Raw genomic sequence first — 24,632 nt, forward strand, 5'->3', positions numbered from 1 at the left:
CTTTTCATTTATACACCGTTTTTCACACAATATTTGGTCTCGCTTCCATCGATGCATAAACGCGACTAGAATGGGACGAATATTTTCCGCATGTTTATATTTATTTCTCATGCGGTGATATTCAGACATGTCGGATTTTTCAATACCGACATTTAATTTGGTCGATATGAAATTATTTCGTAAATATATGAATATATTTTTGAATATTTGTTGTTTAATTTCTAAAATCCAAACCTATGTATTTAGTAGGATATGTATGAAATTATAGTACACAGATAGTGATAAACAAACGTATTAACTTTGTTTAATATGGAAATTATAAAAAATCCAAATTTTATACTTTTTCAATCTGTCTGTTATAGTTTCCAAAGGAACCACACATTTTCCAGTAATTTAAAGTCCACCGCATAAAAAAGCGAAATTCAAATTCGGTGCGATAATCAAATTTTTTTACGCCCTTATGACGTCACAAACTTATTTTAATTTCCTGTTAATACTCCTCGACATTTAGAGGACGCAAATTTTCATGGACGTTTTAGTGTTCTATTGGCTTTTATAGGAGTTTCCCATCTAAGTGGTATTAATCCATGCTTACTAACGTCGTTCGTCGTACTGAAAAACAACGAAGTAGGAGAGTAGCAAAGCGTACAAAATGCAAGGGTGCGCGTTGCCATATTTCGGTTTTAAGCACATCTCTATGCGTAATGAGCGTTCTCCCAACTTGTACTAAAATTGATTTAATTTAACGCAGAGTATTAACGTAGACTTACCCAAATCCGTTTTATTTGCTACGAGTTTTTTGCTGCTATCGTTCTCTGGACTATCACCTGCACCTGCCCAAAATTCTAGATTAATACTTCGAACATTTTTCTGATAAATATCTGCAATAAACAGAGTTCTTTCATCCACTAAAACTATTATTCCAGATGTTAGATTTGTACTATTAAATCCTTTTATTTGACTGTCAAGGGAGAAAGATGGTGTGACCTAAAATCAAATAAAATAAATTTAGTAAGCATTTAGGCCAACATGACTGTTTAAATATAAAATATATAACCTTAATTTTCCGGTAATTAAATCTTAAAATTTAAGTAATTTTAAGTAACAAGAAGATGGTCAAATTCAATAGTTAGGAAATTAAGGAATTCAGACCTTATAGCAGAGACATGGATAGTATGAATCTTTTAAATAATGGGAGTATAAGTTAAATTTTCTTTGCTGTAGCTATATTACATAACTATTTGTACGGCCTTATCAGCTTATCTGTTTAGTGTTATAACCAAACAAATACAAATTCTTACTACCGGCTATTTAGAACAAAGACGGTTAGGTAACAATTTCAAATTTATGATAAAAATTTTTTTTGTGTACGTGGTTTTATAAACATCACTAATGTACTAACTGGTTTCTACAAGAATAATAAGCCATATTTTTATCATTACTGATGAAGGATGAAATATAAATATTTTATGTTGCAATAATGCAGTAACCAACCACACAAATTTTTTATATACAAGTGCGTAAAGCAATAAAGTTAAACTTAACAATATGCACATTAAATTAAGTATCCAATCCATAATAAATCTGGAGACTCATTTTGATATAATGAAAAAATTACAGAACTTTATTAAATATATAGGTGTTATTAAAGAGCTAGAAATAAGAAAGAATTAAAAAAAATACAAAAATTACAGTAAAATTATTTATGATTAAAAAAGGTATATTACTTTGTAGCTCATAGGTGTTTCTTTTTATTGGCTATGTATGAACGAGCCGAATAAAAAAGCAGCAATTTAAACTGTAATGGAAATTATTAGCACCAATTTAACATCAAGTCTTCTGTGTGATACGTCTTCACTGGAGAATAATGAACGAAGTAGAAGTAGAAAAAAAAAGAAAGTGTATTCAGAAATATACAAGTTGTTTCACTAAGCGTGGATTGTGGAAATATCTTGGTAACTGTCAGTTTAGTTTTTTTTTCTTCTTATGGGCTTATTTATCAACCGATTTAAAAAATAATAATTTCAAAATATTGGGAAAAACAAACGGCATTTCAAAAGTGGTTGTTCTCAATAATATGCTATTTAAAAAAATAATGTAAATGCCAAAATTAATGGTTTGAACATTTTAAATAGGCGTGTAAAAGATGTAGGTAAGTCATAAAATGTAGTGAAAACTATTTTTTCGGGATTACTTGAATAAAAATTAAAACTTTTAACGCATTCATGGCATCCTACTTTAAAATAAAAAAATATTTTTTCTATGAGTACAAAACAAAAAGTAGAAAATAAGTATTATTGTTTTCAGAATATTATTTTTTATCAATTTTTTATCTAGATATGTGAATGCCTCTCTGAAGTGTCATTTCTTATCAGTTTCAGTTTATTGTTTATTCAATTCAGTCAGTTATTTATTTCAAATATTTTTTATTTAGAAAACCATAGAAGTACATGCATTGTTAAAACTGTAAAATATAAACAAACTTCTTTAGTGGCAAAACAACGAAAAAAATTAAAATCTTTATGTTGATTTTCCATTCAGAATATTATGCGTTTTACTTCAGTAGAGTTTCGATATTTGACGTGATTTAAGTTCTTGCAAAATTAATTCGCCGCAACGAGAAAACCGCAATTTATCATAAGCTAACTGTGTTAAAGTTGATTCTCTTTACGAAGAACGATAAACCCAAATTCAGCTTGCTGAAATATTTAATGTCAAACAGTCAACCATCTCCAGAGTTTTGAGTCGGTTTGCACAAACCGGTAGCAACATAAGAAGACCAGGCCAGGGTCGTGGGAGAGTTACAATCTTTACTGAAGACCGATTTTTACGAATTCATACTTTGAGGCAACGGTTTTTGACTAGCACTTCTTAACAAAATGAGTTCCTGGAGCGTTACAATTTTAGAGTAGGTGGGTTAGGTGGTCGGTTGGTAGGAAGTTGGGTCAGTTTATATTTATAAACCGGACACGACGTGCTTATGGAGTGATGTTGGCCTCCGAAGTGGGCCCATTTTGGCTCTATTTCTGCGTTCGTCTTTTTTCATACCTGCCGTAATTTCTTGTCTACTGCATTTCAACTTTCTGTTGCATTTGGTTATAGAATGTCTCCAGAGTTGGCATCAGCGCGGGTATATAATTGTCTTTTGATTTTTTTACAGTTTTTCATTGTACAAGCACCTACATTAGGACGCTCACTTCTTTGTTTAGCTTGGCTTCGTTTTGTTCTGTCGCTGTTTCTACCAAATAGACGGGGCTAAAGGTGTTTAGCATTTTGAAAACATTGTATCCTGCTTCACATTATGCTCCTAAGAGAATTTAGTCTTGATTGGACAATTAGGGTGAAGGCTAGTGATGGCTTCAGATGAGAGTTTAAAATTGCATTAGGTGTACTACAGGGTGAATCATTAAGCCCATCGCTCTTTAACCTTTTTATCTCCGATGTTGACCATTTTTTCTTGAGTCAGGAGGTGAGCGGCATTAGTGAGCCCTTGGTTTAACTTCAAGGGTAAAAATTAGATCATTTGCATATAGCAAAAAAATTATTTAGACTACCATTCTTAAATTATTTACTGAGTGCTTACCAATCTGGGGACTAAGAGATGCCGAAAATGTAAAAAAATACAAAATAGCTTTTTCAAAGCTCTGTTACATCTTCCTCGAAATACAAATTCAGCTCTTGTCAGGCTTGAAGCTAGCGTAATACACTTAAAGTTCGTTATTTTTAAATCAGCTATTAATTTTTTCGCTCTCTCTTTCTTTCATCGCTCTGAGACGAGAGATCAGTGGAAACACCATTTGGCAGCATGACCACAGTACCAGTGTTGCCAATTTAGCGGCTTTGCCGCTAGATTTAGCGGCCTTATACCTTTTACCCAAGCGGAGAAAAAATCATTTTAGCGGACAGCGAAATTTTTAGCGGAATAATTTTATAATTAAGCGGATTTTGGCATTTTAATAAATTATATCTTTCTCATCTTACTCTTCGGACGCCCATGCTGAAGTGTAGGCACTAGGCAGCGGGAAAAAATACATTCGCCGGAGCAATTCCTTTCGGTCAATGCGCTGGTGTTGAGCGCCCTCTGAATATTTGAACAATAAGCCGTGTTCGGTGATTCCCCTGGTCTGTTTATTGAAATTGCACTATTGATTTAATTGTGTTGTAAGAATTGCGTTTCCACATGGTTAATAACTAGTTATTCTAACTTCTACTGAGTTAAAATAACGGTAAGTTTTGGTAACAATGTTTGGAACTATTATACATTTTATTAGTTGATAATATATTTTAGTTAGATCCTATATTTTGAAATGGCAAATACGTATAGTAAAAAGTTTAGAGAAGTTTGGATGAAAGATCCCATTTTATCGCCATGGTTAACTTTCGTTGAGTCAACCAACGGTAAATTGGCAAAGTGTAAATTTTGTATGACCACAATTGGAAATAAATACTCTGATTTGAAGAATCATGCAGTTAGCAAAAGGCATAAGAACAACGCAACGATTGTTTTGGAAAATACCAAATTGCCTTTTAAGCCAGAAAGTCCACTAGACTCAGTAAAAGAGGCCGAGGGCAAACTAGCAATATATATTGCATGTCATTCTTCGATATTAAGTATCAAACTTGATTCCCACTTGTATATCCTCATTTAAAGGTTTTTTGAGTGTTACATAATAAAAATACGTTTATTTATTGTAATCTTTTTTAGGTTTTGAAGCTGAACAATTGCAAATGCTTATTTTCGAAATGAGCTTACAGAGGATGTTGGAGATATACTTTATAGCATATTAATTGATGAGTCCAATGATATTTCTTTTACCAAATATTTAGGTATATCTATTATATATTTTAGCGCAAAAACCAATAAAATTATTTCAACTGGCTTGGGACTAGGAGAATTGGATTCTGGTAATGCAGACGGGATTTTGCAATGCCTTTTAGGTATGTTAAGAAATTATAATTTTAAAATTGTATAAAACTATTACTGACGGTGCTGAGCTTCTTAAGATAGTGCAAGCTTATGCAACTAGATGATTGTCTATTGAGCCAGCTGTTAGTCGCATACATACTCAGTGGTTAGAGTTGAAAACTCACTTTCAAACAGCTAAATTAAGTAACGATAAATGTTATACTGCGGATTTGTTACATCAAATGTACTTAGATGACTTCAATTATGCCTATTTTTTTTTTTAAACCAATATTAATTGATGTTAATAGAGTTAATAAAGCTTTTGAGGCAAACAATGTTGATCCAACTAAGTTATTAGATGATCTGATGAATTTACTGACCTCATTAGTTAATAAAGTTGTTACACCAAACTCAAAATTTAATGTATTCACCGATAAGCTGGAGAATTATATCGATAAAAGATGTAACCTCGGATACCTCTTTGAAAATCAATAAAAAACTATGGTAGCAAAAGGTTTTATCGACGAAGACGGCCTACGCGATCGATGTATAAGGTTCGTTGTAAGCTTAATTACCGAAATCAAAAGTCGAGTCCCTGAGAATATAGAAGTTTAAAAAAAAATTCATTATTTTCAGTTCAAAATTGTTTAAACCATAATAAGAGAGATATTATAGACTTATTAAAATTAATAAATAAAAATAACGAAGAAATAGCACTGATCGAAAATCAATGGAAAAAACTCCATTTACTTCCATGGAAAAGTATTGACAATACGCACAATTTTTGGTTCTAAGTTTTTATGTACAAGGATTCTCAAAATATTGTTGTACTTAAAGAACTGCCTCTGGTAGCCTTAGGGTTTTTATCCTTGCCGCATTTGAATGCCAAAATAGAACGACAATTCAGCCTAATGAACATTATTAAAAATAAGCTTAGAAATCGCATGAAACTCCCATTACTTAATTTAATTCTCGCTATTCGTAATGGACTACGAAAAAATGGTATTTGCTGTAAAGATTTCTTGCTGCCATTAAAAAATTATATTAAAAAGATCAGAACCAACGAATCCTACTCCCAAGCAATAGGCATCGGTGACACGGCTGACCTAGAAAATGATATATTTTTTTTTGAACTAAAATGACTTATATTAATATTATTTAAGTATTTGTAGATTGTAGTTTTAAATACATAATGCGAATTAATCAAATTATCTCTTTATATTTTCCTTGGAATTTGGTAATTATAAGTTTCGTTACTCTACTCATTTATTTGTTTTATTTTTATAACTAACCAAATAAAATATATAATATACGTTTTATAACAAAACTTTTTGTCCAACCCCCCCTCCCCCTGCCGGCCGCGACCGTTTAACACCATGTTTTAGGGTCTAGCGGATTTTAGCGGAATTTCTCCTCATAAACAACGGAGAAAACATTCAGCGAGTTGGCAACACTGCACAGCACCTTAGCAATGGGGAGATTCAACTGATTGGAAAAGGGTAAGTATCAATTTCCTTTCAAACCCATTCCCTTACTTTGGATTAAGCAAGTGTAAAGTTAGTCTTAAGTTATTGTTAATTTACGAATTTTATTGATACACATATTTGAAAAACTTATTTTGAATTTATTTTTACCAAATTGAACTTTTTTTTGAGCAAATTTTATTAGAATATACTCTCTCTTTATCGAAAAGGAAAAAAGATTCAAATCATTTAGTAGTATAATTAATTTTAGAATTGAGTTTATGCTATTTAATTAATGACTTTTTATTTATAATTATTTTTAAAAAATATTTTACTCTATGAGTTAACCAAACGTTGACGCTGAAGAATTTTTCAGAACTCTTAAGTTACAACAAAAAAAATCCCATTAAGAAACACTGAACAATCCGAATTATCTAATACAATGACTACCACACGATCAAATTCTATAAATTACACCCTTTTAAAAATGTATGTTGATAAAATTCACCCTTACAATGGTGATTCTAATACTCTTAACAATTTCATTTCTACCGCAGATTTTCTATTTGAAACATATGAAGCCAAGAAGAGCCTATTTTAAAAAATTATCTTATTAGAACTGTTAGAATGAAATTAATTTACCGTAATATATTAGTAGGTTGCCGTATGGAATTATTATCCTGGGCAGATATCAGAAATGCTTTATTAGATTGTTTTGGTAATATAGGTAGTATAGAATGCCTTAAACAAGATTTGTTTGTAGCTATCCCAAATAAAAATAAACAACCGTTAGATTTTGCAAAAAGACTACAAGTCTGGCGTAGTGCTTTAGCTCAAAAAATTAATAATATTGATGATAATTTTATGACAGCTGAAACAAAATTTATTCATTTTAGACAATACAATACTATATGCTTAAGAACATTTATAAGAGGATTAAGCAACCCCTTACAAAGTATTATATAATATAAATCACAACAAACAACCAATATTAATGCACAAACCACCAGCATATCCACAAAATAATTCGCAACACAGAAATTATAATAATAATATACAATATCCAAATCAAAATAATTTTAGAACCTTAAATAATAATTTTAATCAACAACATAACTATTTATATACCGAATTTTATTCCACCTAATCATCAAAATTTTAATCAAAATCCAAAGGTTTCCACGAGGTCCAGTTCCAATACAACCTAGGCCAATGCCTCAGCGACCTTTTCCAACCAATCGACAAGTTTTCGGTACCCCAAAGAATGTTTTCAAACCCACAGGTCAAACACCCCTTGACAAACCTGAGCCAATGTCAACCAGAACATTTTATACAATGCCAACAAATTCTAACACTCCCCCAATAATCATTTTAAGCCACCAGGCCCTAGAAATTTTATCCCACAAGAACTTTTCCAAATGGAAAATAAAAATCCAGAAGAAAATATCATAACTAATTACCACCCCAGTGAAAATAATGACGATTATTATGGAAATAATTGTGAAAATCCTTATGAGACAAATTCCTACGAAATAAATAGAAATAACCCCTGTGCATCAACAGATTACAACGATTTGGAATATGAACCAGAATATTCTTATGATGTGAATCCATTCCCTATTCCAGACCAACAAGTAAAAAATGAGAATTTTCATATTACCAACCCTTCGAACACCCTAATATAACATATGAAGTAAATACACAAGTCACTAATAGCCTCCCTTACCTTCAAAACCCACCAACTATTATGGTGGTATTTTAGGCCTTCGAGAATTAACTAAATTCATGTTTAACATTGACTTATATCATAAAAGGTTAATAAAGTCAGACGGTACTACAATCTTGTCATTCAGATATCGCGAACCTTACTCAACATTTAAAATCACGGTCAACGCCCACAAAATTCTAAGCACAAAGGTATCCGTAACAACACATGATACTATTGACATAATTATACCTAAAGGATCAATACATAACTCACTATATATACCAGAAAAGCTCTGCATAGCAAAAAATGGTTTTACACGTGTTGATATTCAGAACAACACAGATGAGAATATTACTGTTGAATAAATGAGTCCAATTGACTGGAAAATTTTACCAGATTACCATAAAGATAACTTCGAATTATTTCACCTAGACAATTTAATTCATTTAAACCCAGAAATATCCCATAATAATTACAATACATCTAATAAGAATCTCGATATTACCCAATTTATAAGACATGACCATCTTAATAAAGAGGAAAAGTCAAAAGTTTTAAAATTAATCAGAGAATTCTCGGACATTTTTTCATGAAGAAACGGAAAAACTATCATTTACGAACAAAATCAAACACAAAATCAAAACACACGATGAAATCCCGATACACTCAAAATCATATGGATATCCTTTCATACACAAGAAAGAAGTTCAAAAATAAATCAACAAAATGCTGAAAGATGGAATTATAAGACCCAGCCAAAGTCCATGGAGTAGTCCAATATGGATAGTAAGTAAAAAGCCCGACGCAAGTGAAAAGCAAAAATGGCGAATTGTCAATGACTATAGAGGAGTCAATTCTAAAACAATTGGTGACAGATACCCTCTGCCAAACATCAATGATATATTAGACAAATTAGGAACGTAAACGTACTTTCCACCATCGATTTATCATCAGAATTCCACCAAATAGAAATGGCATCAAACTCTATTGAGAAAACAGCGTTCACAGTGGAAAATGGCCAGTATGAATACGTAAGAATGCCATTCGGATTAAAAAACGCACTAGCCACCTTTCAGAGAATCATGGACAATGTATTGAAAGATGTTCAAGGAAAAACCTGTTTAGTCTACATGGATGACATTATTGTCTTTTCAGCAAGCCTAGCAGAGCTCATAAAAAACCTGCACCATGTTTTTCAAAGATTAAGAACAGCAAAATTGAAAATTCAACTTGATAAATCTTAATTTTTAAGAACAGAAGTTGAATTCCTGGGACACGTGATAACGAAAGACGGAGTTAAGCTAAATCCTAGAAAAACAGAGGCGATCCAGAAATTCCCGATCCACCAAAGGACATAAAATCATCCCTAGGACTCTTAGGTTACTATAGACACTTTATAAATGGATTCGCGAAATTAACAAAACCATTCACGAAATGCCTAATGAAAGGAGCAGTAATAAAACACAACCCTGAATACATACAAACCTTTGAAACATGTAAAAATTTGTTATGTAACGATCCTATACTACAATACCCAGACTTTAGAAAACCCTTCATTTTAACCACAGATGCCTCAAATATAGCAATAGGAGCCATATTAAATCAAGGAAAAATAGAACAAGATCTTCCAATTGCATACGCATCTAGAACCTTAAACCAAGCTGAATGTAATTATTCGACGATAGAAAAGGATCTTTTAGCCATAGTATGGGCTACGAAACATTTTAGACCTTACCTATTTGGCAGGAAATTTATAATTGTTACAGACCACAAACCCCTGCAATACCTCTTCAACCTAAAAGAGCCAAACTCGAAGAATTCGGTTATGAAGTCCAATACAAAAAAGGAATCCAGAATACAAATCTGATGCTCTATCAAGAATAGAGATTAACATGATAGAAAATGATTCTATACTTGGAAGCCCGGGAGACATCACTGAAGAAATCGATCAATACATTGTAAATGAAAACGCTACTTTGGATGATTTGGATCAATTACCAGATCTATTTAACCCTGCCTTAAATCTAGAACCAAAATCGAATAAAATTAAAATTCTTTTCGATATACAAATATTACCTCCTCGTGACCAACTTCCACAAAATGGAGATACTATTCACTCAGCAATAGATGACCCAATGTTACAACCATCAAGTTCTAATTAATAACCATACAAATAAACAATATCGTGCCTTTAAAACAAAACATTTTGAGCACAAAATCAGATAGCTAGCAGACTAGTAACTATATAAACGAAATTGTATACCTTTTCCGAGAATATATCGATCCTAAAGTGGTATACTGCATGTATTGCATTGAACAATCTGAAATTGAAAATTTAGGAAATAAAATAGGAGTAATCTTATCTAAAACATTTAAACTTATAAATAACTCTTATAAATTAGTAATCTCCAATACATTCTTAAATGATATAACAAACGTGGAAATGCGAACGAATTTAATAAAGAACCATCATGAGAAAACTTGCCATCATCCTAAACATACCATAAATACGACCGCCATCGTCCAAAAATAGAATTTTCATTAATACCCACACCTAGAGAACCTCTAGAATCCATCCACATGGGCACTTTCCAAATCTCTAACGTAAAATTCCCAACGATAATAGCTGTTTTTTCACGTTACGTCTAAGCTTACCTCCTAGAACCTAGTTGCAACGCAATTACAGTTCTAGATAATTTAGCTATTTTTATAAGTCACCATGGCCTACCTTATCAGATTACCTGTGATAATGGCACTGAATTTAAAACTTCCCTATTAAATGATTTTCGCAAACTTGACCACCTTAGAGTTTTAAAACTAAAATTCCCAAATGCGACAATGAAACAATTAATGATTTACGCGATTACAGGTTACAACCTCGCTGTACCTCGCTGTTATTAAACAAAAGCCCTTTGAGGTCTTAAATGGACGTCCAAATGCCTTAGACCCTTTTGACTTAACTGATGAGATTATACTAAATAAATATGTTAATGATCGTATCTATGACGAAAACTATAATCAACCTCTTAATACTAAATTACACTTAAATGGAAAACAAAATAAAAACAGAGAAACCCCCATAGATAGCCAATCAGGATCAAAAATCTTTGTAACCGACAAATCCGCTGCGAGAACTAAAGCGCGTAAGAAAATAGAATACGTTCAAGAAGATATAGGTAATAAAATCATTATTAAAAACAAGAAAGTTCTACATAAATCGATGATACAAAAACCAAAAAAACACTTTCTTTTCCCTAGAAATAATGAACCTTCGGACACTCCAGGAGAGCTTCGCAGTTCACCGGAGTAATGTTAGCAACGGAATACCAGCAACGGCGGTTGCCGGGTGGTCACGATGTCGAAGCGGCGCTTATGAAAATTGATAGTTTATTCAACACATGCAAAACTTTATAACTTCCATTAGATGCATTTTCTCAACGCAAAAAAATCCTCTTTACTAAATTTGTTATGTTACGGCACAATTAAAAAAATTATGAAAATTTGAATTATGAATACCGAATTTGGTCTATTCTTTTATCATAGTAAAAAAATTATAGTTTTTTAAAATTGAGTTGTCATCCCTAAAAAAATCCTCAAATTGCGACCATAACAACGGTGTTTTTTTGCTTTTTAAACGACTTATATCGAGTTTAAAATCATTTTTTTCCGATAAAATTTTTCATAATTTTTTTAATTGTGCCGTAACATAACAAATTTAGTAAAGAGGATTTTTTTGCGTTGAGAAAATGCATCTAATGGAAGTTATAAAGTTTTGCATGTGTTGAATAAACTATCAATTTTCATAAGCGCCGCTTCGACATCGCGCGCGACTCGTGACCACCCGGCAACCGCCGTTGCTGGTATTCCATTGCTAACATTACTCCGGTTCGCAGTTCTCCTACAATCTACAACACTACTATCGACAACAGTGATAGCGACTACTCCTATCATAACCCCAATCAAATCCCCTTTATTCCCATTTCATCTAGGAAATGCGAAAATTATTGAAAGTAAACATACTTTCCTTCATTATATATATCCTTTAGATAATCACAAAAGTAAATAGGGCAATTTAATCAGGAAAAAGGGCTCTTTTCAATGAGCGTTTAAAAAAAGTGGCTTTCCATTTGAAAAAAAAAAGTTTGGGTTAATTTGGATCCCCCCTGTAGGTGAAAAAATACAAAAACTATCTTGAAATGTGAAAAAAAAATAAACAAAAATCGACGGGTCTCAGGAATTTTGCGAGATAAAATTTGATTAGTTTTAACTGAATTTATTCCAGTTAAAGTCACCACACTGTATATAAATATGCAAAGAAATAAATATGCAAATGTCATTAACAAAAGATTTAATTAACAATAACACCATATATACTCTAAGTAAAAATCAAAACTCTTTGATTGAAGACCTGTACGTCTGTCAAAATGCCCTAGGACCCCAAGTGGATGACTGTACTACGTCACTCATAAAAAAAGCAGAAATCTAAACTGCAAGCTGCTTAAGGTTAACGTCACTACCCCTATTATCCATCCCATCAATCAACAATACGTTTTAGCTATTCCTGCTAGCACCAAAATAAAAGCACAACAAATGTGCCAAAACATGCAAATTTTCTTCATTGATATACTGAGTTTAATAGAAATTTAACCATTTAAATGCGGTATAAGCCTGCTAGTATCACAATTCTGGAATCAAGAGGATATCCTAAGAATCAACCCTTTTCATCTACCAGATGTAACATTCAACGACTTGAAAATGCATCTGCCGGAGGAAACAATCTAACTGGATTCAATCGACTTTAACCACATCAGATCGTTCCAACAGCAGAACATTCCAATATCCTAAAAACCCTTCCAGAAGAAGAAGAAGAAGCAAGAATTTACCCTGCAGCCTGGAGCTTTGGTATAGTTCTTGGAATCAGGCTAGCCATATGCTGTATATTCTTCGCTATCTACAAACTTATCAAAAGGAAAAGGTCTATTAAAGAGGAACTAGAACTTCAAAACAAAGAAGCTAAAGAAGGTGCTACCTCTGGTACCTCTAGAAACAACACATTATCCCTGTTGTTTTCGACTTAGGCGGGAGGAGTTATGTACACAATTATGCCAGATACGTAACGTGATAGGAAACCTAACTATTATGATATGGCTAGTTTTTGTACCGTGGACTCTTTAATAGTACAATAATAAACGAAATAAATCAGAAATATTAGAATTATTTTAAGAAAGATGTCTCAAAGCAGATTTTGCAAGAAATGCAACATATACTGTGTTTTAGCCGTCACTCAATGTAAAAGTGCTTACACCAGCAAATTATTTGGATTTTAAAAGTGAATTATCATTATTAAGACTTATGGCACACATTCGTACACCAATTAAGGTTCTTGTAAAGTCACGATTAAAAACACATCCTACCAGTTTAATCCAGACGACCTATGTTTAGTGAGTAATTCTCATGTAAAAGACATTTTTGTACACTTATTTTTTGTCACTTTGGACAGATCCTCAACATTTGGCAAATCTAATTAATGATCTAACTTTGGAAAACTTAAAGAGATATCTTTTACTACAGAAAATATTGTAACACTGCGTACTTTTTTGCGAAATGAGTAAGCCCGATCTATTATTATATTGCTAAAAACATCTATCTAATTCCTGTGGCGCATATACTACACGAACATTTTGAGGTCTTATTTTGATCATATTAATTTAATTAATAGTCCAAATATCGTTGTTTTTTTCTCTGGTAGGTAATGTTTTGGATATTATTATTTATATACTTTTAGGCCAATTTATACTCGATGTCTTGGAATAGTTGTTTGACTTTCACAAATTTCGTAGGTTTCTTCATCCGTTCGAAGTTGTTGCTTTAGTGGTCAGGTTAGCGAAGTTTTGTTGGAGAAGTGATTGGTTTGCTAGTGAATGTTTGACAAGGGACATGTGTGAACATTTGAGGTGCTGCAATGCAATGGAGAGAAGATGATTTCGTTGATCTATCGCAGCTGAGATTTCGTAATTTGTCGGTGTAATTGGAAATTATATAAGTATTTGGTAGTGTTTACATGTTTTTTATATAAGTTATCACTATGGTAGCATAGCTATGATATCCCCCGACGTGTCATCGTTTTTGGTTGTTTTTCTTTTTCTGTCCCAAAAATGGTGTTACCTAATTTTAGCGAAGGATTCAGGGAAGCTTATTCTTCTGAAATTTAAGAATCTTGCAACACCACGTAGTTGAAAAAATGAAAAAAATCTAAAATGTTTATCTCTTGCATTTTTTTGATACAACTAATCGTTTTCGAGAAAATCGCTGATAAATAAAAGAGCAACATATTAAACCCGCTTACAATATCAAATTAGAAAAAACGAAGTGGGCCATGACTGCTTTTATTTTTTGTTTAATAAGTTTTTTGACGTTTTGTATCAAATAGGTCACAATATTATCAAAAGTTGTGGTGTTTTACGTTTGAGTTTAAATTTTCTGTTTAATAAAACTAAATGAACCATATTTATTTCAACATCTGGCTGATCATTTTGTTTATGATTTACCTAATGGTAGTGCGCTGGAAGCACGAAGGTTGTACGCATTAAGATTTCCTAATCACCGTGTCCCCAACAAGCGAACTTTACAAATTCTCATCGGTACCTTTGCGAATACTGGAGCTGCAGACTTCTAGAGGCGAAGCCGATATAGATCATGCGGTAGAAGCCGATAGAAGTGCGGACTTGCAACCCAACCCAGCGACAGAGGAGTAGATTTTGAGTGCTATCGACGACAATCCTGGCTTGATTACTACAGAGATAACAAGGGATTTGTGTGTTTGTCATGTAATAGCAGTTTTGCATCACTATAGCTTGTATCCTTATATTGAACGCCCCCAAGGTTTGCTACCTCAGAATTTCCCGCTACGCTTAGAATTTTCCTCGAAATTCTAAAGGTATGGCCAGGGATAGAATAATTGGAATGTAAAATGCCTAACTTATAACGCAGGACAGTGCCTTCAATCTGGGTTCTCCATCAGCGCATCATTAATGTCTTCTAGGTAGTTATAAATTTTCCCGGAATTTTAGGGTGTCTAAGAGAGTCTATACGGAGGAGAATGGAGGGCTGTATCATAGTAAAGAAAGGCTATTTCCAGCATGTCCTAATATCAATTAACTTTTACATTAATATATTTTTTTATGGTTTATACATTTTCGTTTAATAATAAGATATTGAACAGAAATAAAAATTCACGGTACAATTCGTTTTTTCTAGTTTAGTCGGGTTCAGTAATGCTCCTCTTTCGTTTACAAGCGATTTTCTCGAGAATGATTAATTATATTGCAAAAATGCAAGAAACGATAATTTTAGATTTTTTTTATGGTGAACTAGATGAATGAACTGATTTTCAAGCCCCGCTGAATACTTCCCTAAAATTTAGTTTACACAATTTTGGTATGGAAAATGTCAAAAAGAAAACGGGGACATGAAAATTTTCAGAAGTTTTGTCGCATAACTGCAGTCACTTCGAAATAATCGATTTTCTTTAAACAATTTATGCGGACTGTCGTTCTAAAGGGGTGCATTTTAGGACACATGTTCATGAGAAAAAAAAGTCTTGTTTTGGCTCCAACAATACGCTTTTAAAATATTTGCACCGAATTTCGTAACACTCTTTATAAATCTCCGAATCCAAAGAAACACGCCGCGCCATCGCACCAGACACTTATTCGCATTATCCACATTTTGTTTCGGTGGATAATAGCTGGACGTATATTTTGAGAATTTTTAGTTTTCATGTTACTCTTAAAGTGGGAATAGACTAAGCAAACATTGTTGAGTAACAGTTGATCAACTTCTGAGTTCGGTTAATTTATACGTGTTGTTTAACAGTTGTTCTAACTTTTGGCAAAATGTGGCTTAATATTCGCCTTAGAGGCGGAATCAAATGAAATGTTGATCAACAGGGCGCAAACAGTTTCACCAGTGTATACGCGTGCATCTTGTCAACACGCTTTTTGACCTTAAGTTTAGTTTAGCTTAACTTAGGCACTTGTGTCTTTTTTTTCACACCGTTTATTATATTTGAAAAATGTCGCACGGTTGGTCAGAAGATCAAGTTCTACATTCAATTGAACTTATAATATGGAATTCCAAAGATAAAAATTATAATATAACGAACTGGCACTTTTAACAAATTTAAGAATAGCGACTGTTCTAGAACCATCCTGAGAAGTAATGTAATGGAAATGGAAAGTTTTACAAACCTGGTTTAGGCGGGAATGTCTAAAAAGTGTCACAAAATTCGGCCAAGGAATAAAAGAATTATACGCGTCTCTTTGGTTTGGATATAAAAATTTAATGTTTTTAAAGGACAAGAAACACCAAAACATATAAGAGATAGTCAAGAACAACTAAGTATTTTTTATTTGTTTATAATGATACATATTATTTTACTCCATTCGGTCTTGCCAAGGCACTCTTCGATGGCCTACAAAATGATGTGCAAATTTTTTGCCAACTTCCTATCTTACTCTTGTTATTTTTTATTAATTCCATTTAAATTCAAAAATGTAGTTAAATGTTCTGAATCGATACGCCAAGATCCATGAACCAAAATGGCCACTAAAATATCTTCATTGCTGCCTCACTCCCAAAATGTAAATTTGGCTCGGCATATTATAGTATACCCTTACTATAGGTACAGGGTCTTTTCCCATATATTGACCCCTCCCCCCCTACAGGGGTAATGCGAAAAGTAAAAAAAAAATTAATACAAAACTTTTGGGGTTTAGAAACGTCAAATTTTGACAGATGATCAGTTTTTTCTTATGGAACACCCTGTATATGACTTCATAGTTAAAAAGAGCCGAATTTTCTGATTTCAAATATATATAGTTTAACTATGTTTTATTAAACTGTTTCGGAAATATCGAGTTTAATAAAACATAGTTAAACTATATATACGAGTAATGAGTATAAAAACCATCACCAGTTAGGCCTGAGTTGTTAAAACAGGTTTGACCTATAATTTTAAAGGATAGAGGTGGTTGGTGGACGTCTTCTGGGAGGAGGGCATCAGCCTTTAAAATCTCAGTCGGATGACGGATCCTGCATGCAAATCCAGCAAATTGTCGTTGGCGTTTCTGACTGTTTTGACCTGATGAAATTTGTGGTAAGAACATAGGTGTAATAGGGTTTAATTAGATTCAACTTCCTCTGGTGCCACTCCAACCCCATGGGACACACAATATGGGAGATTAAAATCACCCAGTATACAAGTTTTATGTCCTCGGTGTTCCTTAGATACAGTTTCAACATTCTCGGCAAACTCCAGATATTTATCAGATGTACTACGTGCATAGGCTGTTGCAATGATTAATTTGTTCAGGTTAACGTAACCTTCACAATCAGATGCTCGTTATTCCTACTGGATGTCAAAAATTAAAAAAAAAAATTATAAAGAAGATGCAGCTTTGTAGGCCTCTAACATTCTGAAAGTACAGAAATATTATGGGGTTGGAATTCAATCCTGGTTTGGAATAGGAATTTAGCTTTTTGTAGGTAATTTAGGTACACCATTAACATACTTCAAAATGAGATTGCTCTTCGTAAGCCGGGCCTCTCCCTCGGGTTCATTTCTTAAAGCTCAATTCAGCTCTCCGCTCATATCCGCATCTAAAAATATTTTAAAACTTCTGTATAGCTGACGCTATTTCCTCAATAACAAGTGGACTGTCCCAGGTCAATCCACAGTTATGCTGCGTGATTGATGTCCATTCTTGTTGCGATTCCGAATTCTTGCTAAGCTGACAATAATTACTTAACAGTCAGCTAAGCCTGACAGAATATCTTTGGATTTCGACATGTCTTAGAGTTCTGTATTGTCGGAAAAATTAAAAAGCATCAGGTTGCTAGACCGTTTTTGTCTTTTCGACACCTCCTGCCTCAGATTTCCATGTACAACAGCTACACAGTAGCTACCATCATTTGGTCCAGTTTTGGTTGTGGTACACGCTTTTATTAAGGTAATGTGGTATAATAAGTAAAGTGGTAAGAAAACTTCTCATACTTTTACTTCATCTGTAATTTCACGAATCTGGATTTTGATTTTTGGCGGATTGGCGATTTTAATATTAATCACTGCCTCTTCCAATGCTCTCACTCGATTGGTTAAACTTAATGACGCTTTAATTCCTGACACACAATCCCCACAAAATTCGACTGGACGGAAGAAGATATCTAATTTCAGTAGAGCTTCATTTTGTGCAGTTTCTACATAGGTTCTTCTTGAAGAAGTCGCAGTGGTAACCAAAAACTTCCCCAGACAATTTAGGCGCCTTAAAGATGCACTTAACAGAATAGTTGTTGCATGTGGCAGCCATTTCGAGATTAGAAATAAATTTATGGGTAAAACAAGGTGCAATGGACAGTTTAACACTTTATCAACAAAAAAAGTAGACTATTGTCCCAAAAAAAATAACAGTTTAAAATTTTCAAGGTAAAAGAATATCATAAATCGACTTTTCAAACTGATACAGAAAGTAAATAAACAAATTGTAGGCAATATTTTCTAGGCTACTAATAAAGGAGAGATTACCATACTCATTGTTTAATATAATAGCAAAACGTGCGACACGCGTGAATAACTCCTATGCACCAGAATTTTTGCGTTTGAAGAAACACATTGTGGCTGAAGGCTTATGCTATTTATACATATATCAATTCTATTGTAGGTTTACAAAATGTAAATATACACCGATGATACCCAAATATATACCAGTTTTTTTAAGGCAGGTCAAATGAGGCAGTGCTAGTCTGAATCATTGCTTATCTAAAAGAGAGTACTTCCCAGTGAGTCACTTGTGCTCATTTAACTTATTGTAAGTTCGTCTAAGGACTATAACCGGATCCAGGGTCCAAAGTGAGATTACGTTACATTCAATTTTTTTGCATTTACTAGGTAAAGCGAGATAAGCTACGAGAACAAGATCATGTAAGGCAGAAAATAGTGAAATAGATAATATCCAAGATTACGAAACTCTGTATGTTTTTTCTATAAAATATTACCAAGATATAATAGCAGATAACAGAATACCTGATCTCTTAAACATACCAATATACCATTATATAAGCATAGTTTTTCCTACTTAGTACTAATCTGAATGTGTTAAACTTTTTTTTGTGTTTGTAATATAAAAAGGTTTTTTGTCAGTTTTGCCAACACTATAATATTAAAAAAAAATTACATATGTGACTGGGTACTTTTTTATATAAAAAGCTCTGTATTTTTAATTTAGCCCACCATTTATTAATTTTTTTATTTATGTATTTAAATTTAGTTACTTTTTTTTCTTTGTCATATTTCTATAATATCATTATTTAGTTTTATATTTTGCATGTTTACTACGCAAATAGCCTTAACTGTCCATCCTTGAATTTGGTATGTATTATTGCTAACACATTTTTAAAAAAGATCTATTAAGAAGCTGTAGCTAGATGGAAACACTGCATATCTACATAAGAAGCGACTAACTGCGTATTGAAATTAATGGTTTTAAACAAAGCTCTTAGCGATAGCATATAACACCTCTACATTATATGTATTACCTACGGCCAAAACTAAACTATGCAAAATAATGTTTTAAAAGTAAGTAAAAAAGAATTACACAAATTAAGATTTATAGGGAGTATGTTTAGGTTAATACATAAATAATTTTTTCACCTAACAAATATAAATGATTTTGTAGTAAATAAAATAGTCATAATACGTAAACAATATATTATGATGGTTCAAACGATAAAAAGTAAATATTTTGAATCAAATTTTAAATATTTACTATTAAATTTGATCTTATAAATAAGTTTTGTATTTCTGATAACACAAGGAAAAACTGTTTTAAAGAAATGCGGGCTTTGCGTCAGAGAAAACGTAAAAATGGTATTGTATATGTGTTTAAGGAGATGTGTTTGAAATTGGAAAATCGTAAAGCATTGAGTCAAAGCCTAGAAATATAAAATTGCCAATAATTATAGTTTTTGTTATAGAGATGATTAAGCTGCTTGCTTACACGCTCTTTGATTTCAGTTTTAAAATAGATTTTAATAAGTAAAATTTGTTACCAAATCTTTCCAACATAAAGCATAACCTATATCTAATCTAATTTTATGAAGTAAGTGCTAAAAGAGTAAAGTTAATACTTTTTGGTAGCTTTAAATTTAAAAGTCAAATAATAAAACGGAAGTGCGGATTTTGCTAGTTCGCAAAACTACATGATATTACCTAACTGATGGCGTCCTAGTTTATTATTGTTATAAAACAATCATGACACCATTTTAAATATTTACACAAAATATATTAAACTATTATTTTTAATATGTAGTAGTTTTTTCATTCAGAAATAAAATAAGTAAAGTCCAAAACTCTCAGCAAGGTTAATATTATTTTGTATTATTGCGAAAGTGGAAGTATGCCGGAAGAAGTATGACAAAGTACGCATTTTGTTACTTAAATTATCAAGTTTTATTACAATATAGATATATAAAATTATTCAAACTCTGTTTTAATGAATCACTGTGTAATATTTCTAAGAATTTATAGGAAAAAATTTTACTCTAATATTTTAGTAGAATGAAACCAAGAAAGTGCCTATCAACATATGTCCTAAAGGTCTTATATTTTAAACTCTCAACAAAAGGTTGCGACGCTTTGAAAAGTTGTCAGCAAAAAATTTTTTTTGTAAATTTGATACCACTGTAAATATTTAATTTTTATCTTATTATTAGATCATTTCCGGTTCAGTAAAAAAACACAATAAAGCAATAATAAAAATAATATTGATGATTCTCATTCAGATTCAAGTATTAAGGCTATTCACAGAACGGTTTTTATTTTTTATGCGAAAACCATGCATTAAGGGAAAGAAGATTAAGCGACCAGACATGCTATAAAAGAAATAAATAACAGATCAATAAGCAACGATGTTTTTATTAAATGAAAAACCAATAGCCCACTGTTTTCATTTTTAAAAAACACTAAAAACCTTTAAAAGCCATTTCACAATATTCACGTAACTAAACAAAAATTTCTAGGTAATACTTATAAACATGAAAATAAAATAGTAATAAATTAGAAGGCAACAACATAGAAACATCTCTCTGAGAAATCGAACCCGGCATCTAGACCTAATACTAAATTAATTAGATGTCATTAAAATTATCCAAGATAAGGATACGTACCATGAAAAATAAAGAGATACGAAGAAGGTTAAATTAGAGAAAAGGTGCACATTTTCAAGCCTAATAATATGCCGTTCAGAAAGGTATATAATTCTGGTTAGTACCGGAGATATGCCTAAAAAAGCCGAAATTTGCCGATTTCGATTTTATTTTTTTCTGACGTTATTTAAAGAAATATGAAAAAACAAAAGAAACTTAGTCGTGGTCACTTGTTAAGCTCTACAAGATAACGTTGAGAGATTTTCCGTACGACGTTTCGTTTCGGAGAAATCATCATCAACTTTATTCTTTTATATTACGCGTTAAACAATAATTATACCCTGTGTTAAATAGGTTGTTTTATTACGAATAGAACGATGTATGACATAATATTATTCTGCAATATTTAAATTGAAAAAATGAGTGTTTTTCTAAAATTTCTAATGAGTTAGTGTAATAGGCGGTGAAATGACGAGCATGGAGTAGTTGGTTAATATTATTCTTGTTTCAAAGTATTAAATTAAAATCAAATTATTGACGATTTAAAAAATTTATTCATATACGTAGGTACGTCATATGTTAGTTAATTAAATAAATTAGTTAAGAACTACTTACTATAAAGCCAAAAGAACAATTTAAATTATAGGTAATATTCGAACAAATTAATATTATTCTCGAAACACAGATAACACCATCTAATTGTCAAATTTAAAACAATTAACATATCAGATGCACTATTTAACGTTTTAAAAACTATTCTCTTTGGCTGATCCGCAAATTTAAAAACATGGTTGTTAACATAGTTTTCACAATACCCCCAGGGAAAAAATCAAGCTGTGTTATGTCTGGCGAACAAGGGGACCACGGAACTATTGTATGTGATAAATACTGGCACATAATAAGGGCATTGTGCGCGGAAGCACCATCCTGCTGAAATCAACAGTTTTTAATCTTTGCAAGCGGCAACTTGTCCAAGGATTCTTCCAAATCGCGTTTCAATAAATTGCGATAATGCTCCGGAAAAGGGAATTGTTTTTAAAATGCCCTTTTTAAATCTTTTTGAAAAATCCAAACGCACATATTAAAATCAAAACGGTGCTGATGTCTATCCATTTGATTTATTGAGGGATTATCCCTTAACCAATAATGGATATTACTCCAGTTAAAAATTCCATTATTTCTAACCATACCCTCGCCTGACCAGATAATCCTATAGAAAAATGTGTGAATCTTCTTGACACTTCTTGGTGTATACACTACCGCTCAAAAGTATTTGCCCACTATGTATTCTTTTTAATATTTTAAATTAGATACAAAAATCTTATCTTTATACCTATACTTTAGATTGTATCTCTTTTGTAAATTGCATATATGCTTAAACAGCACAGCTATTAACTATGGTTCGTTGAAAAACACTGAGTATTTAAAAATAGTCTTTCAAATAACAAACAATGTAGTAAAAATAAGCACTCCTTCTAAAAAACTAATCTGTTTACAGCTCGTTTCCGTTGAAATTTGAAACTTTTAAAGGTGTTTAGTCTTCAAGAATTGATTTTGTGTAACATTGGTAAATAATTTCGCTTGCTTATTGACGATTGTCACCGTTTCTTTGCTGGTTTTTCAACATTATTTAAAATGGCTAAAACAAAAGAGTTATCGGTAGAAACAAAAGGTATTATCATGGGACTTCATAAGGCTAGAAAGACTAACCGTCAAATTTCGACGGATTTGGGAATTCCAAGGCGAACTGTGGATTCTAATATTAGGAAATTCACCAGAGAAGGGACTATTAGCAACAAACCTCGATCGGGAAGGCCAAAGGCAACAAGTTCAAAGGAGGATTTAAATATTATAATTTCAAGCAAACGCAATTGACGCCTTACCGCCCTTGAAATCACAGCAGAAATCAACAAGGAGCGTAAAAAAGCGGTCAGTGTTTCGACAGTAAAACGGCGACGTTTAGCTGTATCAAAACCGCTACTGAAGGATGTTAATAAGAAGAAAAGACTTAAGTGGGCCCAATCACACAAAGAATGGACCATTGATGACTGGAAGAAAGTTCTCTGGAGTGACGAGTCGAAATTCGAGGTTTTTGGAACGAAGAGGCGAGTTTTTGTTCGCCGTTATGCCAATGAAAGAATGAAAGGGTCGCTGAGAACTGTACGGTGGCCTCAGTTCAACAGGGTGGTGGTTCGGTGATGGTGTGGGATTGTTTCGGAGGATCTGCAGCGGGCGATCTAATTAGAATAGAGAGAATTTCTTCGAAAAGAAAGTCACAAAATAATTTTAAGTGACAATATACTTTCTTCTGGTACTCGAATATTTGGGGAAAACTTCATCTTTTAACATGTTCAATGTTAAAAGATGAAGTTTATTCAATGTTAAATGTCATGACAATGACCCCAAGTACACGTCGAAATTGTGCAAATTTTCAAAGCAATATTTAGGTCAATTACAAAGGCAACATCTTCTGAAAGTTATGGTATGGCCCCCACAATCACCGGACCTCAATCCTATCGAATTACTGTGGGATGAACTGGATAGACAAGTGCGAAAATCATGCCCCACATTAAAAGAAGACTTGTGGAGGATCATCCAAGAAGAGTGGCACAAGATAGCTCAGGAAACTTTGGACAAATTAATACTCTATGAAGCTGTTATTAAAAATCGAGGCGGACATATAGATGAATCCAAAATTAGATTTTCTTAGATCTAATTAATTGAAAAATGTATTATTTATATTCATTTTGTTATAAATAAACCGTTTCGTAAGAATAACTGAAGGGTTTATTATTTTTAGTTATAACTTTAAAACAGTCATATTGTGGGCAAATACTTTTGAGCGGTATTATACCATTAATACAATGTTCTTCGCCTTTCCTTGTCACCTGGTCTAAGGCCTTGATAGATTCTAAATTTCAACGAGTTGAATTTCGCTTTTCTCAAAATAAAATGGGAACCAGATTTCGATATCCCAGTGGTATTATCAACTTTGCTAACAGGTATTTCTGGATATTTAATTACACCTAATAGTGCGTTACTTTCTTGTTCTTCAATGCAGGGCTTAGCAATATTGGTTTTTTGAATGCACCATACTGCTTAAGATTCGAAGCCAATCGTCCTAAAATTTTTGTACTGGATTGTTTCTTCTTTCGACAGTTATTTAAATACATACGACCAGCTACAACGGTATTGCTGTAATATAGGATAACATAACATTTCAGCAAAACAATTTTAACCTTTGAATAAAATTATTTTAACATTTTCCCACCGCCATTATTTCACTGCCTACTATACCAAAACATTAATAATTTATTAAACCCACTTTTTTTAATTTAAATATTACAGAATCATA

The 24,632-nt window shown here is 32.4% G+C and overlaps 1 protein-coding gene and 1 long non-coding RNA gene across 6 annotated transcripts in view; one reads left to right on the forward strand and one right to left on the reverse strand.

Moving 5' to 3' along the window:
* The window catches only part of LOC126740061 (uncharacterized), a 48,864-nt gene extending 42,482 nt beyond the window's left edge, over positions 1–6,382 (forward strand). Inside the window, exon 3 of the long non-coding RNA XR_007661777.1 lies at positions 6,292–6,382. This is a non-coding gene — a long non-coding RNA (uncharacterized LOC126740061). The remainder of the gene's footprint in view (positions 1–6,291) is intronic.
* LOC126740058 (uncharacterized) overlaps positions 1–24,632 on the reverse strand; it is a 121,684-nt gene that overhangs the window by 54,941 nt on the left and 42,111 nt on the right. For all 5 annotated transcript variants that reach the window (XR_007661775.1, XR_007661774.1, XR_007661773.1 and 2 more), the window contains exon 2: positions 771–987. Coding sequence is in view for 2 of the 5 variants with exons in the window: in XM_050445909.1 (XP_050301866.1) it covers positions 771–987 (217 nt within the window). In the remaining 3 variants the exon portion in view is untranslated. The remainder of the gene's footprint in view (positions 1–770; positions 988–24,632) is intronic.

Source organism: Anthonomus grandis, chromosome 9 (genome assembly GCF_022605725.1).
Source record: "Anthonomus grandis grandis chromosome 9, icAntGran1.3, whole genome shotgun sequence".
NCBI classification, from domain to species: Eukaryota; Metazoa; Arthropoda; class Insecta; order Coleoptera; family Curculionidae; genus Anthonomus; species Anthonomus grandis.